The following is a 27,271-nucleotide window of genomic DNA, read 5'->3' as shown; positions in this document are numbered from 1 at the left end:
CTTGATGTGTTTGGCTCATATGACACTTTACCTGCCCTTATGTCTTCTTTAGAACAATCTCTCTTGCCACCACTTTTGATTTGCCGTTTGCTGGTATCACCCTCAATGCTCACTTTTCTTTCCATACCCCTCTGTGTCCACTCACTCATTGTGTTTGTGCACCTGTTGGCCACACTCCCTGTATGTGTGCTTATACCATTTTCCCTCTGAAAAGTTCCCATGATGCACGGTGCTTCCCCGGCCGCTGTGTCCGCAGCAACCACATCTGCCACAAGTGTTCCCTTCGCATCTGCATCAGCCAATCAGGTTTGCTCTTTTATGGCCTTCTCTCTCTCTCTCTCTCTCCCTCACACACTCACACACATACACACTATCTCTACCTTTCTCTTTCTGTCTGATGGATGTTTCTGAATGCTGGGGGTCCTTTTAAAGTGATCTCTCCCCCTTGTTGGCCTACACAGGTTTTTTTTTTTTTTTTTAATAAGTCGTGCACTTTTTGTGGTACTTCAAACAACAGATTCACAATGAAAGTTTATTTGACCTGAAATTTTCTCATTGCATACATTGGCTGTGAAAAACAAGTGAATGGGGAATTAAGACAGAGCTATGCATAAGTAAACTGAGTTGTTTGAAGTATCTTCCCTACAGGTTTTATGCACAAAATGCACTGGAAATTAATCTGAAATTGCCTGAGCGCTGTGAAAATTGTGTAAAAATGTAATTGAAGCGCAAGAAAAAAATAGAAATTTCTATTTAAGCACCGTTACAGTACCATTTCTTGTTATATGTGACGGTTATAGATAGCATTTTAATATTGTTTTTTTGTGTCCTTTTTTATTTTGAGGACTCTTCTCTATCAAAGCTGACTACCAACGAATACATGCAATTGGTATGTATGAGGTAGTTTTTCTGAGTCTTTTGCTTCAGGTACATCTTTTCCGACTGTAAAGGTTAATTAATTTATTTTTCCCCCGCTTCAATTTGTTGTTTGGCTGATTAAAGAAACAACCAGATTTTCCACCAGCTTTAATTCTGCTCAAATGAAAGCTCGACAATACAAAAAGCCGTTACAGGCCACAGAATAGCATTACAATGAAAAAATGGTTTGCTGTAAATTACAATTTACAAATATGACCAAGATTGTCCATGGATTAAAACATGAATAGAAATTATAAAGCAGCTTTTCGAATACCTTCAGTTATTGAAATAAAAAGTGAAGGTCAACAAGTTGGAAAAATGGAATGTGCATGAGAATCCACTGCCTCACATGAGAAAGATTTATACTAATAATAAGCAATGGTTCATCATTTTCTGGAATTGAATTTCTTAATTTGTGTTGTGTTTAACTCATTCTCTTCTTAATTGTCATGGGGAGGGAATGAGGGTGAGGGAGAATATTTAGTCTTTGAAAAGAGTTTTGTAAATAATAAAAGTCATAATGAATCTTGTTTTATGCATTCTCTCTCTCTCTCTCTTTATCTTCAGATTCCAATAATATCTGCAGAGCATCTGACTAGTCACAAGTACTTGACGCAGATGTAGTTCCAGTCCACAACAGTAAGTGTTTTTTGTTGAAATTTTCCAGAAACTGTTGGATTTGGGCCCTGCCTGTCTTGAGAAATTTAAATGTAATTGTTTGATTTAAAGCAAAACCTCACCCAATTTTGCTCATTATTTACTCTCATTTACCCTCATGTTATTCCAAACTCGTATGTGGTTATTTGTTTGAAAGAACATAAAAGGAAAATTCTGAAAAAATTTTATTATGTTTATTTTTTAATTTATTTATTTTATTTTATTTTATTTTTGTGGGGGGGGGGGGTAATTTTATGAAGATTACTTATTAACTGTCATTGTATGGAAAAGAACTTTCCAAAATTCTTATTTTTCAACCAAATTCTGAAGAATTTAAATAATGAAGTTTAAGTTCTTTTCATGAAGTTAAGAAGTTCTTTTCATGGTGACCATGTGTGTCAAGCTCCAAAAAGGAAACTTATGTGCAGGTCTCAGCCTGGTCACCACACTAAGCTATTATAAAGCTTCAGAACACTTAATGCATCTTTTCACAGCTTAGTTAAATGGATAGTAAATTAAATTAAAATTCAAAATTAAATTTATGCATTTAGCAGACGCTTTTATCCAAAGCGACTTACAGTGCATTCAGGCTATCAATTTTTTACCTATCGTGTGTTCCCGGGGAATCGAACCCACAACATTGCGCTTGATAAGGCAATGCTCAATTGAGCTACAGGAACACACAAAATACATAGTACACCCAAAAATGAAAATTCTCATTTACATCATTTACTTACCCTAAGTCGTTTCATACCTGTATGAGTTTCTTTCTTCTGTTGAACACTAAAGAAGATAATTTGAAGAATGTTCTTAATCAAACAGCTGTTGGTAGATAACAACTTTCATAGTATAGAAAAGTATGGAAGTCAATGACTACCGTCAACTGTTTGGTTACCAGCATTCTCCAAAATATTTTCTATTCCTGCTCTGACACACCTCAGCCCATAGTATAACAGAACAGTATGTCATTAACAATGCTGTGTAAATGCATTCATGCCACCTCTGTGCAGCATTCAACTGTGTGGGGACACCTAGTTGCTTTGTGTAAATTTGGTATTAGAATACAATGATAAAGTCACATGAATTACTTTTATGGCACTTTTTAACTTAAAATGGTTTGGGAAATAATTCAACATTCAACATTCTAAATAATTGAACTAATGACAGAATTGTCATATTTGGTTGAACTCTCACTTTAATATTTATTCTCAAGTGTTCTAAATACTTTTTTTTTTTTTTTTTTTGCTTTTCCTCAGATCACAGGAATGTGCTGATGACCCGGCCAAAAGGCAAATTTCAAAATTTTAACGTCAAGATCACCGCCGGATAGAATATATGATAAAGATTAGAATTTGTTCATCCATGAAAGTAGGGTTTTATTAGGGTGAAACTGAATGTCCTTCTACATGATGTGTAGAATTTGAGTGAACTGCATCATTATGTCAGATAGGATGGCATTTTTACTCTCAAGCTGGATTAAAAGAAAAATTAATTTTCATATCTGACTTAAAACCGTTTTTGGCATGTTAGTAGACCAAGAGATTTTTTTTGTGATTCACACCTTGATTTTTATTTTATTTTTTTTTCTTAAAATTTGTCTGAAGGTTAACAAAGTTACAAAAGGTGCACCTTGAATTGAAAAGCGAACTGAAAGTCGATATGGCACAAAACATCCAGCAAATGAATTCAATGTATGTCGTTTTCCGTATCTTTAGTTCTGGCTTTTAGTCAAACTAGATTGTAAGCGCAGAGTCGAGATTGACAGATGAATGTTTTGGGTAGAAACTGATCGCCTGAGACCTTTCAGAAGCTCATTCTTGCAAGCTTTATGTACCATAACCACCGGCTGAATCTCAGACACCGATCTAGAGTGTTATATCAACAGTGTTATTATGTTTACCAGAGATTAATGTTTTTTACAGCGCTTGTTTTTATACATAATTTCACAAGTGAGTGGGGTTTTTATGAAACGTGCCCATTTTTATTTGTAGATCATCCATTAGGCCTTTTAGAACTATGAAGCCTTTTTGACTCCTATGAGAACAGGGTTGCCTTGTTCCTAATGCCCTGTTTCTTTATATTGCCTTGATCGAGAGAATGTTGCGTTAGAGCGGTAATCGAGAGCCACGTGTGTCGTTAGGAGAACGTCAAGGTCGCGCACGGAAACGAGAAACGAGCGATTGCGTTCCAGTCTTCACCGTAACGGAGTGAGGACTCTAAAAATGATGCCGAAAAAGCACTGCTTGAGTATTTCTTTAGAGATTGTGAGTTCGACACTCGGTACACAGAAAAATGAGTTTAGTGGTGGGTCAGGGTTTGTCTTGCGATGATTTCGATTTGTGTTTCGAATATTTCATAACCGCTGGATGATGTAAAAGAGGAAAGGAGAATATAATGAGACATTTTTTTAACATTAAGTTGTGCCAAAGTCTTTTTTCCTCTTTTTTAATTATTATTATTATTTTTTATTATTTAAATGTTTGTTGACTGGGTATACTGATCACGGAAGGTGAATAATTTGTATAGCTTTGTTTCACGTACAAGGCTGCTTGTAATTCAGGAAACAGACGCAAGGGTTTAAGTGTCACTACCAGACTCAAGAGGAAACGGATGAATCCGAGTTTCTCGGCTCAAGTTCACTTGAGTCTGGATTTCAGCCTGGTTTAGGTGCACAGACTTGAAAGGATGCACGCCATTGCCGTTTCTTCACTAAAGCCTTATATATATCAGTGTTTGAACCCACCCAAACATTCTTTCAATCACAAATGGTAAATTACAGCGGATGAGATTTTATTCTTCACACTTATTTTATGTGTATATTAATCACGTTACACTTAATGCTCACTCTGTTTCAAAGCTTTTGTTAGAAATATGTGTTGCATATAAAGATTTTTTTTTTTTTTTTTTTGTATTTGACAATATTGTCATAGAACTGTTTTAGAATGTAGGAAATCAATTATTGTTTTTCTTACTGTCACTTTCTTTTACATCATGTTAAGTTCATAATGTTTATGTAGTAGTGTTGTATACTTAATTCTTCATGTTAGTTTTCATGGTAGAATGTTTGAATTGCAAGGATTTTGGTTTTGAATTTGTTGAACAAAATGTTTTATCTTGTCTTAAAAAAAAAAGAGTGAAAACGACAGAAAGAGAGTTTATTTTGTAGCTATGGTAAGGTTGATATTTTAACCCTTTATTTTGTGTCGAATCAAGACCACATCTACAATTAGCTGGTTAAAGTATCAATTGGTACATGCTAGAGTAAAAGAAGTTATTTTCTACTGTATGCATTTCAGAATTGAAAATCGTCTTGTGATATTTCAAAAAATAAGAAAATCCCTCAGTGTCAGGCCAAAATGAGCAGCAACTTGTGTCCGGAGATTTCTGAATATTTAAAAATGTAAAACAAAGGAGGGAGGTCACAGGGTCGGGCCTCGAGCTGCAAACGAGAGAGAGAGCCATAACTTAAGGGACGAAGGTTGACTTTTTGCACTTCTGTACATAGTCAATATAAAGAAAAGAAAAGGAACATGTATAATATTGAGATCTTATTTTGAATAATAAAAGATTCTATAACTATGAGAAATTTTCTTAGGATAATTTAAGAATTAGAGTAATAGTCCAGCTAACAAATGATGCTTGCAGAAATATGGCACAGCTATTTTATTATCATTTCCGGCCATCATCAAAAAAACAAAAATATATATATATAAAGCTCCGCATTGCCTGCATACAGTACCGACACGTACAGAGAGTCTCAAAAATTGGCAGTACACTCCGACTCGTCATGATTTCCACTGTGGGGAATTCGGTTTTGTTTACAAATAGATACTACACCTTCAAAAACACAGTATTTGTCATATGATGGACATAAATAACTGCATGAAGAATAAAAATTAACAGTAAAATTCTCATTATAGATAAGTACGTAGATAAGTTAATTTCTCACAGTACCGTAACTATCATTTGTTACAGCATAGTGTAAATCAAGTATCTCGATCGATGAATCTGAGCCTGAATTGAGGCACATTCACCGATAATCCATCTGAGTATAACCGTAAGAACAGTACAATTATTAAAAAGGCCTTTAAACCGACTCTAGATGCTAGCAAAAGACGTCCACTAAACACACGACAACAGAAGAGTTGCTTTGTTACTTGGTAATGTGCCTTCAGCAGGGAAAGGACCAACCACACACACACACACACACACACAAAAACAAACAAAATGAATGTAACTGTCAAATCCTCCGCTGAGGTCAGCGTTTTACTCATTTGAGGTTGCTGCACAAGAGCTATAAAACCAAAGCGTCACTTTCCTTCATTAAACGCAATGCCTAAAAGCTGGTCGGCCGTTGCAGACGGCGAAACCACAGGTGGTCCTACCTGCTGAAAGCACTTGCTTGGATGCTTAACGCCCTCCATGGAATCTTACACCTGCCCTTTGCTTATAGTTGCTGTAAGATATTTGTGCTGCATTCTAAAAGACTTGTTTTATGCACATTTATTATTGTTAGAATTGACTCTTACTGTTATGAGTAAAAAAAACTTAATAAAATGGATTTGCTCAAAAGGTCTCTGTGTAGTGTTTCACTTTCTTTTCTTCATGTTCAAAAGGGTCAACTTTAAAATTTATGTATAATGTGCTTTGCTTAAAAGATTTATAGTCAAAATGTTGTAGGCTTTCTTTTTGTTGTGCTTAAAATCACATTTAGCATTTTAAAGTTCAGTTTCTTTGTTTTTGTCCTCATTCTTGATCACAGGTGTGTCTTGTTTATTGATCTTGATAAGCCATTTGCTGTGTGTGTGTGTGTGTGTGTGGACTGTCATATAGTTTTACTTATTTGGTGAGGCTCATTTTTCATATTAAATTTGTGGTGTCTTGCTTTTAATCATTGGCTTTCAAAACAAAATATAGGGGAAATAAATCGAGAAAAGCAAATTTAGGCATCCTTTCACTATTGTAACTCTCCAACAAAGCATGCATAAAGTCCCCAAAGTATAAAAAGACTCAACACTATACTTTGTTGAATGAGGATAAATGAAAGTAGTAATCCAATTGGTAAAACATTACATTTGTCATTTTTAAACTTTATGTAATTTGAAGCCGAACTATTTTGTGATAGTACTAAATTCTTGCATAGAATGAAAGTGTTATTTTAACAATGTTCTATTACCTAAACATTCCTGAAGGCTCCATAGGAAGGAAGACACTCAATCTGAAGCCATTTCACACTTACAGGATCCCTAAAAAGGTCACTGGCAAAGCATCTTGGATAGGCCTATTAAAAGTTAAATATTCACTTTTATAAATATTCTTTTTTTTTCTTCTTCATATTGCTTGCAAAAATACAGTCAGACTACACAGATATTTGTGAATGCCTGTTAACGGAGAAGGATGCTCTTTGCTGTCAGAGGATGTACAGTAGTTCAGATCTACCAGCAGATCCCATGATAAGAGTAATACGTTATTGCTGTGACGACGACTCTGTTGTTAAGGCACGTTTGCTGTTGAAATGTCCACTTAATATCAGACTTACCCTTATGTGCCTAAAGAAGGTAAAAAAAAAATTTCAGTTGTGTTTATTTTTCTTTTTTATTATTGTTAACAGGACACCATAATTCCAACAGGATTTTTTTCAAGCGGTTTCTCCCGCATAGTGGCCCATTATAAATGAAAACACTTGGAAAGCACTGAATATATTAATTCAAAATTTAAGATCCCAGCTGCATAACAGGCCACCCCATCCCTCCTTACAAATGCACTGCCAGGGCTGTTTGCAGGTGCCATGTAGGCACCCTGGGTAAAGTATGCACTCATCACAGTGGGGGCCCTGCCACCCAAGGAAGCACTTGCACTGACCGGGGGCCTCACAATAACCATGTTCCTCACTACATCCAGATAAGCAGATGGCTGTTAAAAACGAGAGGGAGAGAAATCCAGAAATTATAATAAAATAAATAAATAAATACAATATAAAAGATTAGATATGTATACTATACTTGCTTGTTATTAGATAATTAGATTTGATCTAATGGAATGTGTGTGTGTGTGTGTGTGCAGCTTTTATAACATATCATGTTACAAAAAAAAAAAAAAATTCACTTACGCTCTGCACAATAATCGCCTTTCCATCCAGGTAAGCAAAGTCTGTTGCCTGCGTCGTCACAGGTAAAGTGACCAAAGGGGTCATCTCGTGAACGGCAGAAATCAGTGCAGTCATCGCCATAGTAGAATTCATCACAGACTACACGGTAGGAAAAAAGTAGCTCACTTTGCTCTGCTAGATGCTCTCCTAGGGACCATTTCTGACCAATGGTAAGATTTTTTTTGGTGACGAAGTGGCCGATCATATTGTTTAGATTCTCTGAAAATAAATCATAATGTATAAATACATTTTAAAAATTGTTTTTTAAATAAATTACAAAAAGATGAGGCGTAGGTACCTGTTGGCTGATCATTGGAGGACTCTGCACTCCATGCTTCTATTATCACTGAGACTGTTCCCTGTAATGACAGTAATTTGTAAGATGTTGTCGAACCTCCATTATCAGTTGAAATAGACACGCCCCCACTTTCCAAAACCACGCCCTCCAAAGACGCACACAAACGCTTGATTGACCATCGTATTCTGAGGTGAAGAATGGGAGCATAAGCACCTCATTTTAGTGTCACAGGTAAGAGCAAGCAACTGAACTTTAGTAGTGTTACGTATCTCCAATGCATGTTGTGTCAAATACACAGCGCAATTTTAATAAAATAAAATTCCATATCAAAACAGACAATCACGTGATCAGTGACAAACGAATCTTGGCTTTCTGTCCAGTAAAGTAAATGTTATAAATCAGCAGGTGACACTGTTGACCAAGGCTTTGAAGCTTTTCCTGGCAGAATTGAGGGAAAGCCTAAAAGTTTATAAAAGAGTCTTTTCACTATTATTACTGTACACTAATCCTGTATAGGTATTTAGATGTTAGTTGCCAAAAGCAGCAGTTGCAACATAATATCCTCACATGACAATCTGACAATGTTTTTTAAAGGATGGTTGATCAGCTTTTTTCGAATGTCGCGTCCATCACCTGGTGTGCCTATGACAGCCACCAGAGGGCACTCTTCCCTGATTATTGTCTGTGGTGGACTTCAATTCCCATCACCCTTTGCACGGAATATCATGTTTCATTGCTTTCAGCTGTTTGTTTGTTTGTTGTTGTTGTTGTTGCTGTTTTTAATTTACCTAGTTAGCTCACCCTGTATATACCATGTCCCCTGAGCTATTGGTTGCTGAAGCATTGCACTGTATTTGTCTTCGTTTACTGATTGTTTTTTTCTGGTGTTTTATTCTGGATTACCTTGTGCTTGTACTTCTGCCTTTTGCCCTGGTTTTTGATCCCTGTTCTGGATCTCACATTAAAACTGCACTTGGATCTTCCATGTTGTCTTAGAGCATCTGTGACATTTGATTGTGTTTATGGAGTGCAGTGTAATGTGTTTATGCTTCGTTTTTTTTCACATATTTTATCTTTGTTCTACACTTCGCTGTTTCCATTCTCCTAAAACAGTCTGTTAAGTTCCTAGTTTTGTGAAGCCCCTCCCTCAGCAATATGGCCTCTGATTGTTTACCTGGCCTAGTGTGTTGTGATTCACTAACTGCCAAGCGCATGTTATCCAGAAAAGTCACACCCCCTTACCATTAAGGATATTTGCATGTTCCCTGGGGCAAGGTGTATGTACACATCGGGGTTTGTGATGTCACAAGCTTGTTGTTGTCCATACCCTTTCCCTTTGCATTGAACTTTGAGCATCGTACCTTTGCAGATGTTGTTTATGCTCTAACAGCAACATTACACACTAACTAAAGTTTAAAATGTAAAATCATAATCAAGCACTCCTTTAATGTTCACTCTTGAGCTACTCACCAGCCACTTTAAGTTGAAAGGCACAGTTATTGGTGCACTAGTGTTGATGAAGCTCTGGCCTGTGCTCAATGTTCCTGTCAGTCCAGTGCCATCAGAACATGCCAGTCTATATGATATGACGTCCTGTGTGTAGTTCAGGCAAACACGGAAAAAAACCTGACAGTCTCTGGACTGTTTACACACACTGCTGCTGGTGGTTGTGAAAGAGTGCACTTTCAACTCAAACACACCAGAGGATTTGACCTACAGAAATTATAAGATGTGTATCAGCATATTACACATGTAGCGGATACAGCACTTATTTAATAAGAGATTACACGTTCAAATTAATATGAAATCAAATACTCACCAGTTGCACTGATATCAAAACTATGAAGCATGTTGATAAAAGCTGAGCCATTTTTTTAATCTTATTGTCCGCTGTTGATTATAAGCAGACTGTGATTCTAATATGAAACTTTTTAGATTACAAAAAAAAAAAAAAAAAAAAAACTTCAAAAATATAGAAGTTAAAATGCAAACTTAGTGGAATATTAAATGTATTAATATTGGCTTGGCTGGAGCTCACAAAGTAAAGAACACATGTCTAGCTCCAGAATGTAGAGCACTTGTTTAAATAGGGACCTCAGAGTGGGAGTAGTGTGCTATGCAAATTAATATTGCACTTTGAACATTACACATAATTTATGCATGTGCATATACATAGCATTAGGTGTATAACATTGCCTTTTAGAAATGTTAGATTTTTCTGAGAAGTTGTGGGAACACTAATCACAGCCTAAATGTATCAGTAATTTTTTTTTTTTTTTGAGCAAACTCTTCAAATTAAACTGGTGGTTATGATGTGGCTTTATTTAATGAATGACATTTGTTTTAAAAAGCTTTAAAAATATATATGTTGAAAACAACTGCTAACTATTGCTATGACAGTTCAAATGAATACAGTTTAAACTGGAAACGTACACCTGCCATCATCTTTCAGATTAAGGGTATTTTTTCTTCACGTTCAATCATGCTGAAGTCGTTTACTTTGATGAGGGGAAAAAAACAATGTTTGGATTGTAACATATATTTATATTTCAGACTCCAGGTATTGATAAAAATTAGATCTGTATATCAAAAGAACAGAATGATATATATATATATACATACTGTAATATCTTTAAAATGTATATATTTGAGCAAGCAAATATTTAATTGCATAAAGGGAACTGAAATTATTTGTTGTTATTGTGAATGTTGTTCTCATAGATTCTTTTAAGTTTTCATGTAAAATAGCAAATAAAATGCACTCACTGTTATCTGTTTTGCAGCTCAGAGCTGTGATATGACAGTATTATTTGTAGGATAAAATCTACTTTGTTAGACAGCAAAGTTTAATTGATGATCCCTGATCTAACCAAAACCCAAGATAGAGCGGCTGAGTGAATGTGGTCTGGACTCTGTGGATGAGGGTCATTGTGTCAGAGACGCTGTAGAAGCACAGAATTCCTGCTTTGTGATCCACATACACTCCTATTCTACAGGAGCTGGGGAATACAGGGAGGTCTTTATGTTGTTGTGCTTGAATGCATATTTGGAGGGACAGTTGCAGTACAGTCTCCGGGACTGATCATTGAATCCAAATCCATCCTCATCACCCCATCCCTTCCTGTTAAACTTCTTATAGGACACTGATAAACCCACCCATATAATTATGGTAAAATTAGGAAAAAACTCTCTAATCAAAAGACACATAACTGCACTGTCTTGTTAGTCAGATCTCAGTTACCTGAAAAAATGGATGTAATGGTATGTGTGTGAAAACTGCTTCAGCTCAACATTTCTCCTCCTAAATATTAATATTTGTTGTATACTTGAGGTTTTATGTAATCACTTTGATTTTTTATTAATTAATACATCCAAAGCTATGGAATCTTAGTGGTCCTGTACATTAATACATATGATTTCCAACTTTTATTTCCTATAACTTTTTCCTTTCCTACCTATTCCTATAACCTTTTCCTTCCCTACCTGTTTCTCTGTCCTCAGATGTAAATGAACAGTGTCGAGATTTTTATGTTCATACATCGTGCACAGTAAACAAATACACTTCTGTTCAGTACGACGGTAAACCTCCAGCAGTTTATCATGTAGAGGGCAGATCTCCTGGATTCGTCCAGAGGCATCAGTTATCTTGTGTCATTTACCTGTGCAAAAAAGCCTTTCAAAGCTCAAAGTGAGTTTATTTGTTATTGCCTGCTTAAAACTGCATTCCTTGACACAACAACAGTAGTATAAGTAAGCTTTTACAGTGGATTTGGGCATTTGCCATGACACACGCTGTGAGAAATGCTGTAAGCGGAGTGATACAACCTGTGAAAAGATTCCTGTGGTGATACTGGTACCACATCGCACGGCTGGAAAAGACTCTCAGCCAATCAGATTCAAGGACCAGACGTAACTGTTGTATATGTTTATTGGACACACAAAAAGAGTTGACACAACAAAAAAATTACTTAAAATTACTTTTTTAAAAACAACAACAAAAAAGAGAGACTCTGTCTGTGTATGATTCGTCCTGTGGCTCAAACTTTGGATCATGGACAAAAAAAAAAACATTTGTAAAATATCTGTCTACTCTCTTAGATGACACAGTTTCACTGTTGATCCATAAACTCCAAACCCAGGATAGAGCGGTTGAGTGAATGTGGTCTGGACACTGTAGATGAGCGTCATTGTGTCAGAGACGCTGTAGAAGGACAGATTTCCTGCTCTGTGATCCGCATACACTCCTACTCTATAGGAGCTGGGGAATACAGGGAGTTTAGTCTTTATGTTATTGTGCAGAAATAAGTGGCATAATTGAGAGCACTGCAATTTCCAGGACTGATTATTATATCCAAATAAACAATCTTTAGTTTCTCCCTTCCTGCTGATGGTCTTATATGACACTGATATTCCCACTCCACCACTCCACTCCACCTCCCAGTAACAGCGTCCATACACTCTTTCTCTGCACAACACCTGAGGCCAGTGGTCAAATCTGTCTGGATGATCTGGATACGGCTGCTTCGTTTGAGTATATGTAGCCACTCTTTTTTCCTCAGACAGACACAGCTTTTTATGCAAAGTGTTTGGATCCAGAGTGAGCTGATGGGAATCTGATAAAAATGAACATTTAATTTTAATTTTAACTGTTATTTAAATCTCTATTTCAGTTTGTATAAAACAAGCATGTTGTATGAGTCTGAGTGTGTTGATTTTGAAGGGAAGTAAATCATTAAACAAATGCAGCATATGCACAGAATATAAAAATTAACCTCTAAAAATATATAGTATATACTCTTGCTTTCTCTTTCGTTTACTTCATTTGTTTCTATAACATTATTACCTTGCCATATAACCTTTTCATAAAACTATGTGGTCCACTAGAGCTACAGAAAAGGAGACAGGATATTTAATATGTTATTTTACACAGTCGTGAAATGTTTAATGTTAAAACAAATTTTCTGAAACCAAATATAAAGCCTATATTTAAAATGAGTATATATAACATATCTGATTCTGGGCCTGTATTCACAAAACATTTTATCTTATCACTAAGAATTCTCCTAAACGGCAGTAAAAAAATTTAGCTAAGAGTTTTTTTCTTAAAACCTAATCACAAAGCTGCTGAGACAAACTTTTACTAAGGAACAGAAAGAAGTCTTAAGCTAAGAGTTTAAGGGCGGGGTTGAATTCTTTGCTATGGATGATGTCAGCATGCTCACTAGTGATGCACATAGTGATGGGCTGATAGTCTCTGTCTGAGATTTATTCATAGAAATATTATAGAATGCAATACTATATTGCCATATTCAAATAAAGGTTTTTAAAATGTTAATTGCCACATTCTTTAAAATGCCGTCTAAGTGTCACTAATTTAATAAGTAGGCTATATATTCAATTGTCAGCCTCTTATATGTAGCCTAAGCTTCTCATAAACCATTAGTTAAATGCTGTTTTATAACAAAGTTCGGGAGGAACAGTCGCAGTTCATTAACCTGATTAACACAAGTGGAGACCAATCAGTAATCAACTCATGACAAGGTATAAATAACAGCAGAACCTATCTCTGTTCATTGACAGTTTCAGCATCCCGGTTCGCGCTGTCTGTCATCTTATCACAGACGAAATCTTCCTTCCAACAAGGAGATCCATACCGGTGATTTTTCAGATATGCTACTTTGCTGACCATGATCATTAAACACGGCCGTTGAGCACCATCAAACGTCATCGCGACAGCTGCTCTTCGTGCCAAGCCACACGTCGTGGCCAAAAGACCGTGCAAAGTTCAAGCTCGACTCGCTTGACACCACAATTGATCCGATCAAGACCGGGCTCTCTTTGAGCGCTGGAATCGCAGCACCAGCAGGCATTCAACCAGCCCGCTCCTCAGTTCTTACTGCAGCAAGCCTCTTTCACTTCCCGCAGCGGCTCAGCCTTTCACCGCGGCTTTTTCCGGCCGAGGCGAAGTTTGAGGCCGCCTCCTGCGTCATATATCAAAACATTTTCAGATGAAGACGGTAAATACAGGTTTGCGGCCAGAAGTAGTGCGAGAGCCGCGTGGAGTTCCGATCACATATGTATGTGGAAATTCAGATCCAAATTGAGCCTCGGATGCGTTCAAATATTAACTTCTGGACCAGGCCGTGTGCAAACGCCCGACCGGATGTGATCTTTCGGTGCGAGGTCAGAATTACCTATATTTTGTTAACCTTGACATTATTCTTCAACATCATTTATGTAAAATGGTGGTTCATAATAATTATGGCAGAAATAATTATTAAACCATTATTTACGTGATTAGCCCCATAAAACCTGCTGTTTTTATTTAGGGGGTAATCTGATTTGTGACGATGTATTCATACATTATACATTATATTCATTCAAATTATTAACTTTACCATGGTGAACATGTCAAGGTAACAGTTAGGGCTACTGCACGACCAGTTTGAAAGTTAAGCACGCCTGCCGCGAGAGGGAGAAATGCGACAATCGTGTACAAATGTCGCGTGCTGTGGAAAGGAGGCTTAAAGTTTGTTAAATCAGGCCATGAGGTAGTCATCATCCACACTGAAATGTCCAAAGATATCATCTGCCTTACCGTGCATGTTTAAACCTCACTGAGGTTTTACAGACAAGTTTCATGCCATTATTCTGGCAGGACCAATTTTCTTGGGGACATATTTCACCATCTACTGGCGTGATCATTATACCCTCGTTTTGCCGCAGGACAGCAGTGTGAGTAAATTCTGAGTTTTTCTAGGACCGTAATATGAAAGCATGCAAGTAAATATCGTTAGAACTGCTTGTAAGTGAATAGCACATAACTGCAATTAACGTTATTGCCATAATCATGTCTATGGTATGTTTTACAGACATAATGATTTTCATTGCATAATGATTCCCATAGTTTTCAGAAGCCTCTGTTTCCACAGTCTATACTACAACGTGAAACCAGTGTTCCAGATGTATCCATTAGTGCTAGTGATGTGTTGTTCGTAAACGAATCGTTCTTTTTGAACGAATCTTTTAGGTGAACGAATCTTTTAGGCGAACAAATCGTTCATGTTATCCACGGACTCATATTTCTCGTTCAGTAAAGTTCCTCCCTTCATAGCAGCGCGGCGCTTTAAGCAGCGCATGCGCAGCTCAGTGAACCGGGTAACAACCGTTTCATCCTGTCAAAGAATTACTCAACATCGAGCCGATAGCCTTCGAGTATGAGATGTGACAGAGTACGTGATTTGTTGAATGTAGTAACGAATACGCCCTTCAATGAACGAGTTTCATATGAGTCTGAACTAGATCTAGAGATCTTGTTCGTGAGTGAAATGACTGAACTGGCACACTTGTCATTCGTGAACGAACTGAATGAACGGATACATGTCGTTTGTGAATTAAATGAACTGGCACATAGCTTATCTTGTTCGCGAACAAAATGAATTAGAGTAAACTGGGTTAATCTGCTATTTTAGCATGTCAATCTCGAAAATGCAAAGCGCAGTTGTACAGTACCGTGCACATACGCTCGTTTTGATATTTAGCAACTCCACGTTTAATCCATAGACCGTAAAAGAAAGGTTAATCCCCGATTTATGGATGTGAGTATATAATATACAAACTGTCTGACCAAACAATTAAAATGCTAAATAGGCAAGAAACCCTGTGCTTTGTTCATCTAAACAACTCAATTAGACTTCATATATTGAACGCGATTATACACACATTTTAATAAAGTCAGATCAGTTTTTGTAACAAGTGAATGCGTTCGTTGACGTAAGACATAACACATAATACATTCTTTTGCCACCTGCTGGCATATTCTGTGTAAAACGAAGAAATTATCTCCGAACTAATCATTTTGTTGAATGAACCGAAAATGAACGAATCTCTAGAAAGAATCATAATTTCCACCACTAATTAGTGCTGCAACGACGCGTCGACATCATCGCTTACGTCGAGAGATAAAAAAAAAATAAATAAATAAAAAAATAAAAAAATACGTCGACGCGCGTGCAATGCGTGGACGCGTCACACTGTTTACATCTCGCATAATGGCATACAGTGAATGAAGAAGTTGCATTCTATCACAAACCGAGACCACTGTTATTAAAAGTATGAGAATACTTTAAACAGAGGACAAATAAAACCGTCTCTTTGTTCCCTTTGCAAAACCGATATGGTGTACCACGGCAGCACAACTGCAATGAGCGAGCACCTCAGAGGAACATCTAGGCGCTCTCGGGTGTCTCCATGCAATTTAACTGGTTACCCCGTGATCTGGTGACCAACTTCCTGGTTCAGGTCTGATATTCTTGCGCTGCGGCATTCTGAAAAGTTGAGATGTTTTCAACTCTATGCGGAGCGGACGCGCCTGAGAAGAAAAAAAAAAAAAAAAAAAAAAAAAAAACTTCCTCCACATTGGTTGAAAATGAACAAAGGTTGAAAATGTTACTAACCTGCCTACTCTTCCCACAGTCAAGGAGGGGGAACTCAGGGCCCAGTGGTTAGAGAGTGGACTCCTAACCCTAGGGTTGTGGGTTCGAGTCACGGCCCGGCCATGCCATGACTGAGGCGTCCTTGAGCAGGGCACCGAACCCCCAGCTGCACCCTGGGCACCGCAGCATAAATGGTTGCCCACTGCTCCGGGTGTGCGTTCACGGTGTGTGCGCGTTCACTGCCGTGTGTGCACTTAGATGGGTTAAATGCAGAGCTGCTTCCACAGGAGCCTTTTCCATATCTCCCCATTGCCGCAGCAGTGCCTGCTCCCGCAGGAGCCTTTTCCGTATCTCCTCACTGCCGCAGCAGTGTCTGCTCCCGCAGGAGCCCCTTTCGTATCTCCTCACTGCCGCAGCAGTGTCTGCTCCCGCAGGAGCCCCTTTCGTATCTCCTCACTGCCGCAGCAGTGTCTGCTCCCGCAGGAGCCTTTTCTGTACCTCCCCCAGATACACAAAAAATAAATAAAAAATAAATAAATAAAAAAAAAAAAAAAAAAGTCATCATGTTAAGCCATTTCACTGAAATAAGCTGTTCAGTTTTCACAATAAGCGACGTGAATTTCAACAAGGGTTTATGATCAGCTTTGATGCCCCACATTCCCAGTCGCATTAGCCTCTGCACAATACGCCGTTTTCAAACATAATAAAAAAAAAAAATTTAATTTAAAAGTCTCTCAGCAGACGCAGTAAATATTTATCCGTTTCCACTGCCCGTCCAGCGAGCACCAGTCTCTCAGCGGACGCAGTAAATATTTATCCGTTTCCACTGTCCGTCCAGCGAGCACCAGTCTCTCAGCGGACGCAGTAAATATAATTTGTTTCCACTGCCCGTCCAGCGAGCACGAGTCTCTCAGCGGACGCAGTAAATATTTATTTGTTTCCACTGCCCGTCCAGCGAGCACCAGTCTCTCAGCGGACGCAGTAAATATTTATTCGTTTCCACTGCCCGTCCAGCGAGCACCAGTCTCTCAGCGGACGCAGTAAATATTTATCCGTTTCCACTGTCCGTCCAGCGAGCACCAGTCTCTCAGCGGACGCAGTAAATATAATTTGTTTCCACTGCCCGTCCAGCGAGCACGAGTCTCTCAGCGGACGCAGTAAATATTTATTCGTTTCCACTGCCTGTCCAGCGAGCACCAGTCTCTCAGCGGACGCAGTAAATATTTATTCGTTTCCACTGCCCGTCCAGCGAGCACCAGTCTCTCAACGGACGCAGTAAATATTTATTCGTTTCCACTGTCCGTCCATCGAGCACCAGTCTCTCAGCGGACGCAGTAAATATTTATTCGTTTCCACTGCCCGTCCAGCGAGCACCAGTCTCTCAGCGGACGCAGTAAATATTTATTCGTTTCCACTGTCCGTCCAGCGAGCACCAGTCTCTCAACGGACGCAGTAAATATTTATCCGTTTCCACTGTCTGTCCAGCGAGCACCAGTCTCTCAGCGGACGCAGTAAATATTTATTCGTTTCCACTGTCCGTCCAGCGAGCACCAGTCTCTCAGCGGACGCAGTAAATATTTATTCGTTTCCACTGCCCGTCCAGCGAGCACGAGTCTCTCAACGGACGCAGTAAATATTTATTCGTTTCCACTGTCCGTCCAGCGAGCACCAGTCTCTCAGCGGACGCAGTAAATATTTATTTGTTTCCACTGCCCGTCCAGCGAGCATGAGTCTCTCAGCGGACGCAGTAAATATTTATCCGTTTCCACCGTCCGTCCAGCGAGAACGAGTCTCTCAGCGGACGCAGTAAATATTTATTCGTTTCCACTGCCCGTCCAGTGAGCACCAGTCTCTCAGCGGACGCAGTAAATATTTATCCGTTTCCACCGTCCGTCCAGCGAGCACGAGTCTCTCAACGGACGCAGTAAATATAATTTGTTTCCACTGTCCGTCCAGCGAGCACCAGTCTCTCAGCGGACGCAGTAAATATTTATCCGTTTCCACTGCCCGTCCAGCGAGCACCAGTCTCTCAGCGGACGCAGTAAATATTTATCCGTTTCCACTGCCCGTCCAGCGAGCACCAGTCTCTCAGCGGACGCAGTAAGTCCATCCAGCGAGCACTAGTCTCTCAGCGGACGCAGTAAATATTTATCCGTTCCACTGTCCGTCCAGCGAGCACTAGTATATTTATCCGTTTCCACTGTCCGTCCAGCGAGCACTAGTCTCTCAGCGGACGCAGTAAATATTCATCCGTTTCCACTTTCCGTCCAGTGAGCATGAGTCTCTCAGCGGACGCAGTAAATATTTATTCGTTTCCACTGTCCATCCAGCGAGCATGAGTCTCTCAGCGGACGCAGTAAATATTTATTCGTTTCCACTGTCCGTCCAGTGAGCACGAGTCTCTCAGCGGACGCAGTAAATATTTATTCATTTCCACTGTCCGTCCAGCGAGCACCAGTCTCTCAGCAGACGCAGTAAATATTTATTCATTCCACTGTCCGTCCAGCGAGCCTCAGTCTCCCAGCGGACCCAGTAAATATCTATTTTTCATTATTATTTTTCTTTCCTCTGTCTGTCCAGCGAGCCTCAGCCTCCCAGCGGACACAGAAAATACCTATTTGTCTTCTCTATCAGTCCGCGAGCACTAGTCTCACAGCGGACTCAATAACATCTATTTTTCCACTGTTTGTCCAGCGAGCACTAGTCTCGCAGTGGATGCAGAAATATCCATTGATTTCCCTGTCCGTCCAGCGAGCGCTAGTCTCTCAGCGGATGCAGTAATTATCTAATTCCTTCTACCTGTCCATTGGGCCTCAGTCTCCAAGGGGACACCGTAAATACATATTTTTTCCTCTGCCTGTCCAGCGAGCACTAGTCCCTCAGCGGACGCAGTATGCATCCATCTCTTCCTGTTCTTCGTCCAGCAAGCCCAGTCTTCCAGCGGACGCAGGGACATAATTCGTCTCCCATATCTGTCCAGCGAGCCTCAGTCTCCCAGCGGACGCAGTAATATCTATTGGTTTCCTCTGTCTGTCCAACGAGCACTAGTGTCCCAGCGGACGCGGTAAATACCTATTCATTCCTCTACCCGTCCAGCGAGCCTCAGTCTCCCAGTGGACGCAGTATGCATCCATCTCTTTCTGTTCTTCATCCAGCGAGCCAGTCTTCCAGCCGATGCAGGGATATAATTTGTTTCCTCTATCTGTCCAGCGAGCCTCAGCCTCCCAGCGGATACATTACGCATCTAGTCAATATATCATTACACCTCGCAGGCAGACGGTGGAGCCCGTCTTCCCGACACCGTAACTGCTTCTTCCTCAACTATTAACCAACAGGACCTGCCTGCTCCTCTACTTCTGCCAGAGGCAATGCAAGATCTCCTGGTCAAACGACCATACTTCTAAAAACGTCAGCCCGCCAAATCTCTGCGTTTTGGGGGGTTCGTAGTCTGGCGGCTGTCCTTTTGCTCTCTTGTTTTTGGGGGGAGTACTCTGGGTTCGGGCCACATCCCGAGCTCGGAGCCCTCCACCCGGACAGCACGCCAAATACGCATAAACTTACGGTATTAATATACGTAGATGTGAACTCGTGAAATGCTGTTTTATAACAAAGTTCGGGAGGAACAGTCGCAGTTCATTAACCTGATTAACACAAGTGGAGACCAATCAGTAATCAACTCATGACAAGGTATAAATAACAGCAGAACCTATCTCTGTTCATTGACAGTTTCAGCATCCCTCCTCCACCCCATTTCTCCTCACTTATAGATCCATCTACTCTTACCACAACCGGGGGGAGTACTCTGGGTTCGGGCCACATCCCGAGCTCGGAGCCCTCCACCCGGACAGCACGCCAAATACGCATAAACTTACGGTATTAATATACGTAGATGTGAACTCGTGAATATGCATTAGGGCAATCCTGAACTAAAAAATTTTCTGGTCGATTAGAAGTCATTCATTTTAAGCATTAGTCGACTATTAGTCACACTTTTATCAATAAACTATTTAAATCATAATAATGAGCCTTTAACATAGCCTAATAAGCACTCAAGCGCACGCAGAAAAGGCTTGAAACAGCGCACTGGCAGTACTAATTCTGAATTTGTTATGGAAAAACAGCAAGTACACTGAATTAACGTTTTAATTTATTGTAACGTCGTAATTTACTGTTACATCGTGCTTTCTGTTGTCGGTTTAAGAGTTGAAGTCTGCGACAGTGACTCATCTCCGGAGCACCTGTTTGCATGTTTCATATGAATTACATAATGTGAGAATATTTGTTTTCTGTTTGAATTGGTTCATTTAAACGTTTCACCCTCTATAGATATATTTTTTCATGACTGTAATAAGGCAAACATCCACAGAGTTTCGAAGTGATGTGCTCAAGTTCACAGAGTCTAAGATGACAGAAAGCGCATCATGTTTGCTTTAATTATTTTACAAAAGCCCAACACTTCGTTGCTATTTGTAGTGCACATGAATAAACGTAGAGTCTTTACAGATAAAAAAAGATACATTACTCTTATCTGTATGACCAAAAATTATGAAGTTTTTAAGGGCAAATGGCCGCAACAGTGCCTCCATCTGTCATGCAGTAGCCCAAGCGCGCTACTGTTCGGCTTCCATACTCTGCACAAACATGCACACTTTTTTCTAGGCTAACATTAGATTGAGCTGCCATGTAAAGTTGCTACATACATATCTCAGATGATATGCCATATTTGAGGTCGATGAATGTTAGGTGAGCATATGGATGTCCTGCCCAATGTACTAAATTATCACATAGACCAGCCGTTAACGATTTAGTGATTTAACCCCTTCATGTAAATTTTTTTTTTTTCTGCGACTAAACGACTAAAACTATTTTGGAAATATGCATATAAACAGCCTTTTAATTGGCAGAATAATCATGGCTGATAATACATGCAAACATAAAAGAAAACCAAACTTGACACGATAACAGCTATATATTAAGGATATAATCAAACATTTGGAGTTGGGATAACCTCCAAAACAAACCAATTAGAAACAATATTTCTAAAATGTTTATATTCTGAGGTAGATTGCTGGCAACAGCCATTTTAGGATATTTCAGTCCTAGTGATTTAGGAGTCCTCTTCACTTCTCCTAATGCTACATGTATTTAGGAGCAAATTTTAGAGCTAAAAGGCTTTGTGAAATACTCTTAAAGCAAAACTGTAGGAGTCCTAAATTTAGGACTGGCATGCCCACTATTTTTCCCTAAATTGGCAAGTTAGGAGCTACTTTTAGCCTTAAAATGTTTTGTGTATATGGGCCCTTTTTTTTAGCCTTTTATCATACTCTCCATTTATCTGTGTGTGTGTGTGTGTGTGTGTGTGCATGTTTGTGTGTGTGTGTGTGTGTGTGTGCATGTGTTTTCTTGGTGACTTACACTGCAGGAATTCCTCCCTCGTCCTGGGTTCATTATTGGAAAAATTTTTGATGTATGTAACTGAGAAAATAAACACATGTAATTAGAATAGCTAATAATTAATTTGAATAATTATATTAAACAATTATTATTCTCCAGATCCTTCAACATAGTCACAATATATATATATATATATATATATATATATATATATATATATATATACATACACACACACACACACACTCACACACACAGTACAGACCAAAAGTTTGGACACATCTACTCATTCAAAGAGTTTTCTTTATTTTCCTGACTATGAAAATTGTCACACTGAAAGCATCAAGGGCTATTTGACCAAGAAGGAGAGTGATGGGGTGCTGCGCCAGATGACCTGGCCTCCACAGTCACCGGACCTGAACCCAATCCAGATGGTTTAGGGGTGAGCTGGACCACAGACAGAAGGCAAAAGGGCCAACAAGTGCTAAGCATCTCTCGAGGAACTCCTTCAAGACTGTTGGAAGACCATTTCAGGTGACTACCTCTTGAAGCTCATCAAGAGAATGCCAAGAGTGTGCAAAGCAGTAATCAAAGCAAAAGATGGCTACTTTGAAGAACCCAGAATATGACATATTTTCAGTTGTTTCACACTTTTTTGTTATGTATATAATTCCATATATAATTCCACATGTGTTAATTCATAGTTTTGATGCCTTCAGTGTGAATTTTCAATTTTCAGAAGGTGTGTCTGAACTTTTGGTCTGTACTATATATATATATATATATATATATATATATATATATATATATATATATATATATATATAGTTATATAATTATGAATTTTAATCTAATTTTCTTTTTTTTCTTTTTTCTGAAAGCAGCTGTTTCTGTCAACGTACCTCGGCCAAATAACCGTTCTATTTTCTCTTTACAAAACAGCTCCAGTTTTTCTTTCAATTGAGATACAGATCTTCTCACATCATCATAAGGGAGGACAGGACTGACAGCAACTCTGGGAACACCTGTAGATTCCAGAGGTTCAGAGAGAGACTGGAAACTCTAGAGAGAATAAATACAGAAACATCAAAGATAAGAAGAAACCAATTTTTTTTTTCATACGTGTCACTGTTTAGAATGGGAATTTTCTCATGATTTACAAGTAGTTCATGGGGCAGTGCGGTCACCTGTCAATGACATTAGTTCTTCGTCTTGTTGTTCTTGGTTTTTAACGGCGGCTGGCACCAATGTAAAATAGGTGCATTACCGCCACCTTCTGCTCCGGAGTGTGGAACAGAGTTCTAAATTCTATATAACAACCCGGTCTTTCTTATAAAATCAAATAATATTTTACTAATTATTTCACTTGCCCATTTTATTAAAACCTTAAAATGAATACAGTCCTGTCAGTCTCAGTTACCTGTAGGAAATGGATGTGATTGTCTGTGTGTAAAAGCTGCTCCAGCTCAGCATCTCTCCTCTTCAGATCATCAATCTCCTGCTGCAGTGGCTCCAAGAGTCCTTCAGCTCGACTCACTTCAGCCTTTTCCTGATTTTTGATTATCTGTGTAACCTCAGAGCGGCTTCTCTCAATGGAGCGGATCAGTTCAGTAAAGATCCTCTCACTGTGCTCCAATGCCGTCTTTGCAGAGCTCTGTAATGACACACAGGCAATAAGATCATCAGTCTGTTAGCCACAGTGGGCTTCAGTGGAACTGGAAAATGTGGTCCAACACTAACCAGATTAGTCTGAATCTCACCTTGTGAGTCTTAATAGTCTCTTTGAGCTCTTGAAGCTGCTTCTGTTTCTCTTGGATTCTCCGCTGACATTTTCCTTTTATCTCTCCAACCTGATTCTGAGGCATAGAAAATCTTCAGTCATCCTCAATGGACTCAAGATGTTTTATTGTGAAAAGATTATCAGTTATCATCAGTCGGATATTTCAAATATATTAATATTAATATGTTAACTGGTTTAATAACTGCAATCAACACCGTTTAATTATTTTGTGCATACCTGTTTTTCTGTCCTCTCTGCTTCAGCAGAAACAGTATCGTGATTTTTGTGATCATCCATCACACACATGAAACAAACACAACGCTTGTCAGTGCGACAAAAAACCTCCAGCAGTCGGTCATGTTTAGGGCAGATCATCTTCTGGAATCGTCCAGCATCAGTTAGTTTATGTCGCTTACTTGAACGAGCTTCCTCATGACACTCAAAGTGAGTTTGACAGTAAGAGTCAAGACACACCAGACAGGACTTTACAGCTTTGCGTTTTCTTCCAGTACAAACATCACACTTCACATCTCCAGGTCCAGCGTAACTGAGAGCATGAGCTGTTTGGACTTTGGTCTTCTTCAGTTTCTCCACCATTTCAGCAAACACTAAATTCTTGTTTAAAGCAGGTCTTGGACTGAAGGTCTGTCTGCACTGAGGGCAGCTGTAACCTCTCCTCTGATGATCTTTATTCCAGCAGTCTGTAATGCAGTTCATACAGTAACTGTGTCCACAGGGGATGGTCACTGGATCCTTCAGTAGATCCAGACAGACTGAACAGCTGAACTGATCCTCAGCCACTGAAATTTTAGCTTCTGCCATTTTACTGCATTCAAACAGAGCAGAAACTATCTATACATCGGTTTCGTTTTTCGTTAATATGAAGAGAAAAAATTGTTTCCTGTTGTTTAAGAGACGTGTGCAAAACAGGTGGGTAAGACGTCCGGTGTGGTTTGCCTGTATTTTACTGTAGATAATAAAGAACATCCTGTAGATGTCAGACTCACGCTGAAACCAAGGCAGGACGATGAACTGAAGAGACTCGTATTCATCAGACACACATATTAACCCAAAGCAACTGTATAATTTCATGTACAATTTGTGTACATAATGCAAGTTATATTAACTAGAGGAACACTTTCTTGCAGTAACAATACTAAAAAAATAATAATAATCAACCTGGGATCAAATCAGCAGTTACAAATTATGGTCTTAGATTTTATTTGAACAGCCCAAAAAAATAATATTGGAAGTTTGTGTATAACCTTATGAAAATATAAAAGTTTAGTAATTAATTATCCAGTGTATTCGCACAACACCAGTTCTTAACTGCTTCAGATTTGTCAGATAGCGGCTGGATAGTAGGAGATATTAATTTGTTCGATCTGAGACATTTCAGGCATTCGGCATGAATTAAATCAAAAGTACAAACAGAATGGAAAAACAGACAAATCAAATTTGTGTGATAAAATTGCTTTTATTGTGTTTGGTGTGGTAAAAAAGTAAAATCAAATGTGTGTAGGCCTATGTGTTTTATGACTAAAGTGATGAGATGTGTAAGCAGTGTTTGGGTAACGCTTTATAATTAACGTGAATTACATAATCAGATTACTTTTTCAAGTAACTAGTAAAGTGATGCATTAGTTCCCTGGCGACAGGCTCTGACGTCACTACAGGAGATATTTGAGAATGGTGAATAAGCTGAGGCTGAGCCTTCTTAATTCTCCTGCCTTGCATATGTAGAGCCGTTGGAGGATATGGATTGTGCCATGGCAAAGTTGGACTTGCCATGAAAGTGCGCTAACAAGGTGACGCCCTGAAGCCGAGTTATCTTTCTGACCATAGCCCTCCAGCTCAGATGAGCTTTCAATTTCTGCCTGATCTCCATACAGAGATCGAAAAGAAATTAAATAGGCAGTTTTCTTCTAGCATCCATCGATTTCAGCATAAGAGTTGTGCCGACATCGAGGCGATGCATGAAAATGGCTATGAGGGGATGTCCCCCGTAGAAAGAGCTTTCTTTCTGAGGGGGAGACATCCTCTCTTAAACCGCCAGTAAGATGAACATTCTAAGTTTCCTATCACTGTTTATAAGTCCTGTACATTAGGTTTAAATCCATCCAAGGTTAAAAAACATTTTAAATTCCCAGACACCTCAATTCCCAGAGATCCCCAAATGGTTCGCGCGAAGCTGTTCAAAAGATTCAGTTTCCTTAAACCCCACCTTTCGGTAGCATACTGTGTTCTGATTGGTCAACTAACATAGTCAGGTTTGATTGGTTGTTCCGCACACACCTCCACGGTAAACTATGCGTTAGCATCTGTTTGGGGTGAATTATGTCTTATTCCTCTCATCGCGAAGCAAACAGTAAAATAAAAAACTTGAACAGTCTCGCTGCTTTTTCTTCTGTGTGGGTGTATTCAAGCCAGTGAAATGTTGTGAACACAACAAAAAACATTTGTTGTACTGCTCTGGTATTGTGGTTAAAATTGAATTTTAGCCAAGCCATTGGTTCTTCTGATTTTCATTCTTTGGCAGTGAAAATAAAACAAACTTGCCTTTACAATTAAAAACACACCGTCTCCTCGACATGATGCTATCACACCAACCAGAGCGTCTGTGTGGGGGGGTAGGGCAGGTCAGAGTTCTGTTTCTCTCAAGACGGTAGGCGGAGATTATTATGCAAAGTGTTCCTAGTGACGTACATAGAGATGGGCAAAAGATTTGTAATCTATAACGACTCGTTTCAGCGATTCAGAATCGACTCCTTACTTTAGAAGCCAGTAACTTTATAAATCGTGTACTTTTTGGTTTAATTACTTTGCACATTGTTTACACTGATGGACAGCTACATCATACACTGTAATACAGGTAATTTTTGATTTCCCATCTGTGTGGCTCTTTAATGTCCCTCCTTGCCATCTAAGCCTTTGCAGTGCTCAGTTACAGTGTTTACTAAACACTTGTCAGTGCCAGCCATCTGGCTTCATGTTCCGGTATTAGGCGGCAGAGATCAAATGTTTCTGTGGGAGCCTCCTTGATCATCAGGCCTGGCACAGCACTGAAGGGAATTTCATGGATGTCCGACCAGGTCACCCTGAGGGGTCTCCTGCCCACTTAGTTGTGCTGTCGCATCCAGCGGGAAGTGGAGGTGGTGGTTACAGAAGTCTTCTTGTATATGCTGCCTCAGGTGATGCTCCTCTCCCCCGAGGTTTGTAAAATTTGAGCTTGCCTCTCCCGTACTGTTCAGCACCTCTGCGATGCTTAGGAACCTTTAGTTACACACGCTAAGCTCTGTGTACTTTCTGAAATCCTGTACGGTAAGGGTTATGCACTCCACCTAGTTCCCTTTCTTGAGACGATTAAACCTTGGTTCCTTGGGCGCCATTCAGCCAGTGTGTATTTGTATATACACTTCAAACATCGCTTCCCTCAACATGAGGGGCTAGTTGGGCAATTCTCGTGGTAGTTTAGCAGCGCTCCCCTTTTCCAAGAAGGGTCGCTTATGAGCGTGCTACTCTGAATTCTGAGTTCTCCTCTCATATCGGACTGAGTTTTCTGTGTTTTCCTAGAGCGCTCCAGCATTATTTCCACAGATCGAGTTAATGACTCTCAAACATAATGTTTTGAGATGCACTAT

General features: G+C 39.3%; 3 protein-coding genes across 38 annotated transcripts in view; 1 reads left to right on the top strand and 2 right to left on the bottom strand.

Moving 5' to 3' along the window:
• mbnl1 (muscleblind-like splicing regulator 1) overlaps positions 1–6,147 on the top strand; it is a 50,030-nt gene extending 43,883 nt beyond the window's left edge. For 16 of the 35 annotated variants that reach the window (XM_026280375.1, XM_026280349.1, XM_026280383.1 and 13 more), the window contains 4 exons: positions 215–306; positions 839–889; positions 1,486–1,557; positions 2,832–6,147. In XM_026280375.1, coding sequence (XP_026136160.1) covers positions 215–306; positions 839–889; positions 1,486–1,542 — 200 coding nt within the window. In that variant the 3' untranslated portion in view covers positions 1,543–1,557; positions 2,832–6,147. The remainder of the gene's footprint in view (positions 1–214; positions 307–838; positions 890–1,485; positions 1,558–2,831) is intronic. The other 19 variants (XM_026280398.1, XM_026280391.1, XM_026280463.1 and 16 more) reach the window with 5 other exon arrangements.
• A 1,002-nt stretch (positions 6,148–7,149) lies between these two features.
• Positions 7,150–9,994, bottom strand: LOC113114016 (delta-like protein C). The gene is made up of 5 exons (XM_026280702.1): positions 9,841–9,994; positions 9,492–9,734; positions 8,022–8,082; positions 7,685–7,942; positions 7,150–7,488 (listed from the first exon to the last, which is right to left on the bottom strand). The coding sequence occupies exons 1-5, from the start codon at positions 9,889–9,891 to the stop codon at positions 7,283–7,285; spliced, it is 819 nt and encodes a 272-aa protein (XP_026136487.1). The 5' UTR covers positions 9,892–9,994; the 3' UTR covers positions 7,150–7,282.
• A 1,939-nt stretch (positions 9,995–11,933) lies between these two features.
• Positions 11,934–24,499, bottom strand: LOC113113786 (tripartite motif-containing protein 16-like protein). Of its 2 annotated transcripts, none has more exons than XM_026280272.1 (6): positions 23,868–24,499; positions 23,611–23,706; positions 23,271–23,504; positions 22,753–22,912; positions 21,872–21,931; positions 11,934–12,634 (listed from the first exon to the last, which is right to left on the bottom strand). In XM_026280272.1, exons 1-6 carry the CDS (start codon positions 24,450–24,452, stop codon positions 12,108–12,110), a joined length of 1,662 nt encoding a protein of 553 aa, XP_026136057.1. In that variant the 5' UTR covers positions 24,453–24,499; the 3' UTR covers positions 11,934–12,107. The 2 variants fall into 2 exon arrangements, with proteins under 2 accessions (XP_026136057.1, XP_026136064.1); XM_026280279.1 differs by having other exon boundaries at positions 23,611–23,700.
• Between the last annotated feature and the right edge of the window lie 2,772 nt (positions 24,500–27,271).

The sequence above is a fragment of the Carassius auratus genome, chromosome 2 (genome assembly GCF_003368295.1).
Source record: "Carassius auratus strain Wakin chromosome 2, ASM336829v1, whole genome shotgun sequence".
Taxonomy (NCBI): domain Eukaryota; kingdom Metazoa; phylum Chordata; class Actinopteri; order Cypriniformes; family Cyprinidae; genus Carassius; species Carassius auratus.
Note: the sequence above shows the minus strand (reverse complement) of the source record. Positions and strands in the feature narration are given on the sequence as shown.

What these genes read in the sequence shown, in the direction of transcription:
- LOC113114016 (XM_026280702.1), bottom strand. Translation starts at nt 9,891, where the DNA reads ATGGCTCAGCTTTTATCAACATGCTTCATAGTTTTGATATCAGTGCAA. An exon ending in CTTTCAACTTAAAGTGGCTG is followed by an intron (nt 8,083 to 9,491) that starts GTGAGTAGCTCA and finishes CTGTCATTACAG; the next exon opens with GGAACAGTCTCAGTGATAAT. An exon ending in CTCCAATGATCAGCCAACAG is followed by an intron (nt 7,943 to 8,021) that starts GTACCTACGCCT and finishes ATTTATTTTCAG; the next exon opens with AGAATCTAAACAATATGATC.
- LOC113113786 (XM_026280272.1), bottom strand. Translation starts at nt 24,452, where the DNA reads ATGGCAGAAGCTAAAATTTCAGTGGCTGAGGATCAGTTCAGCTGTTCA. An exon ending in ATCACATCCATTTCCTACAG is followed by an intron (nt 22,913 to 23,270) that starts GTAACTGAGACT and finishes TATTCTCTCTAG; the next exon opens with AGTTTCCAGTCTCTCTCTGA. An exon ending in GAGGGAGGAATTCCTGCAGT is followed by an intron (nt 12,635 to 21,871) that starts GTAAGTCACCAA and finishes CATTTTTATCAG; the next exon opens with ATTCCCATCAGCTCACTCTG.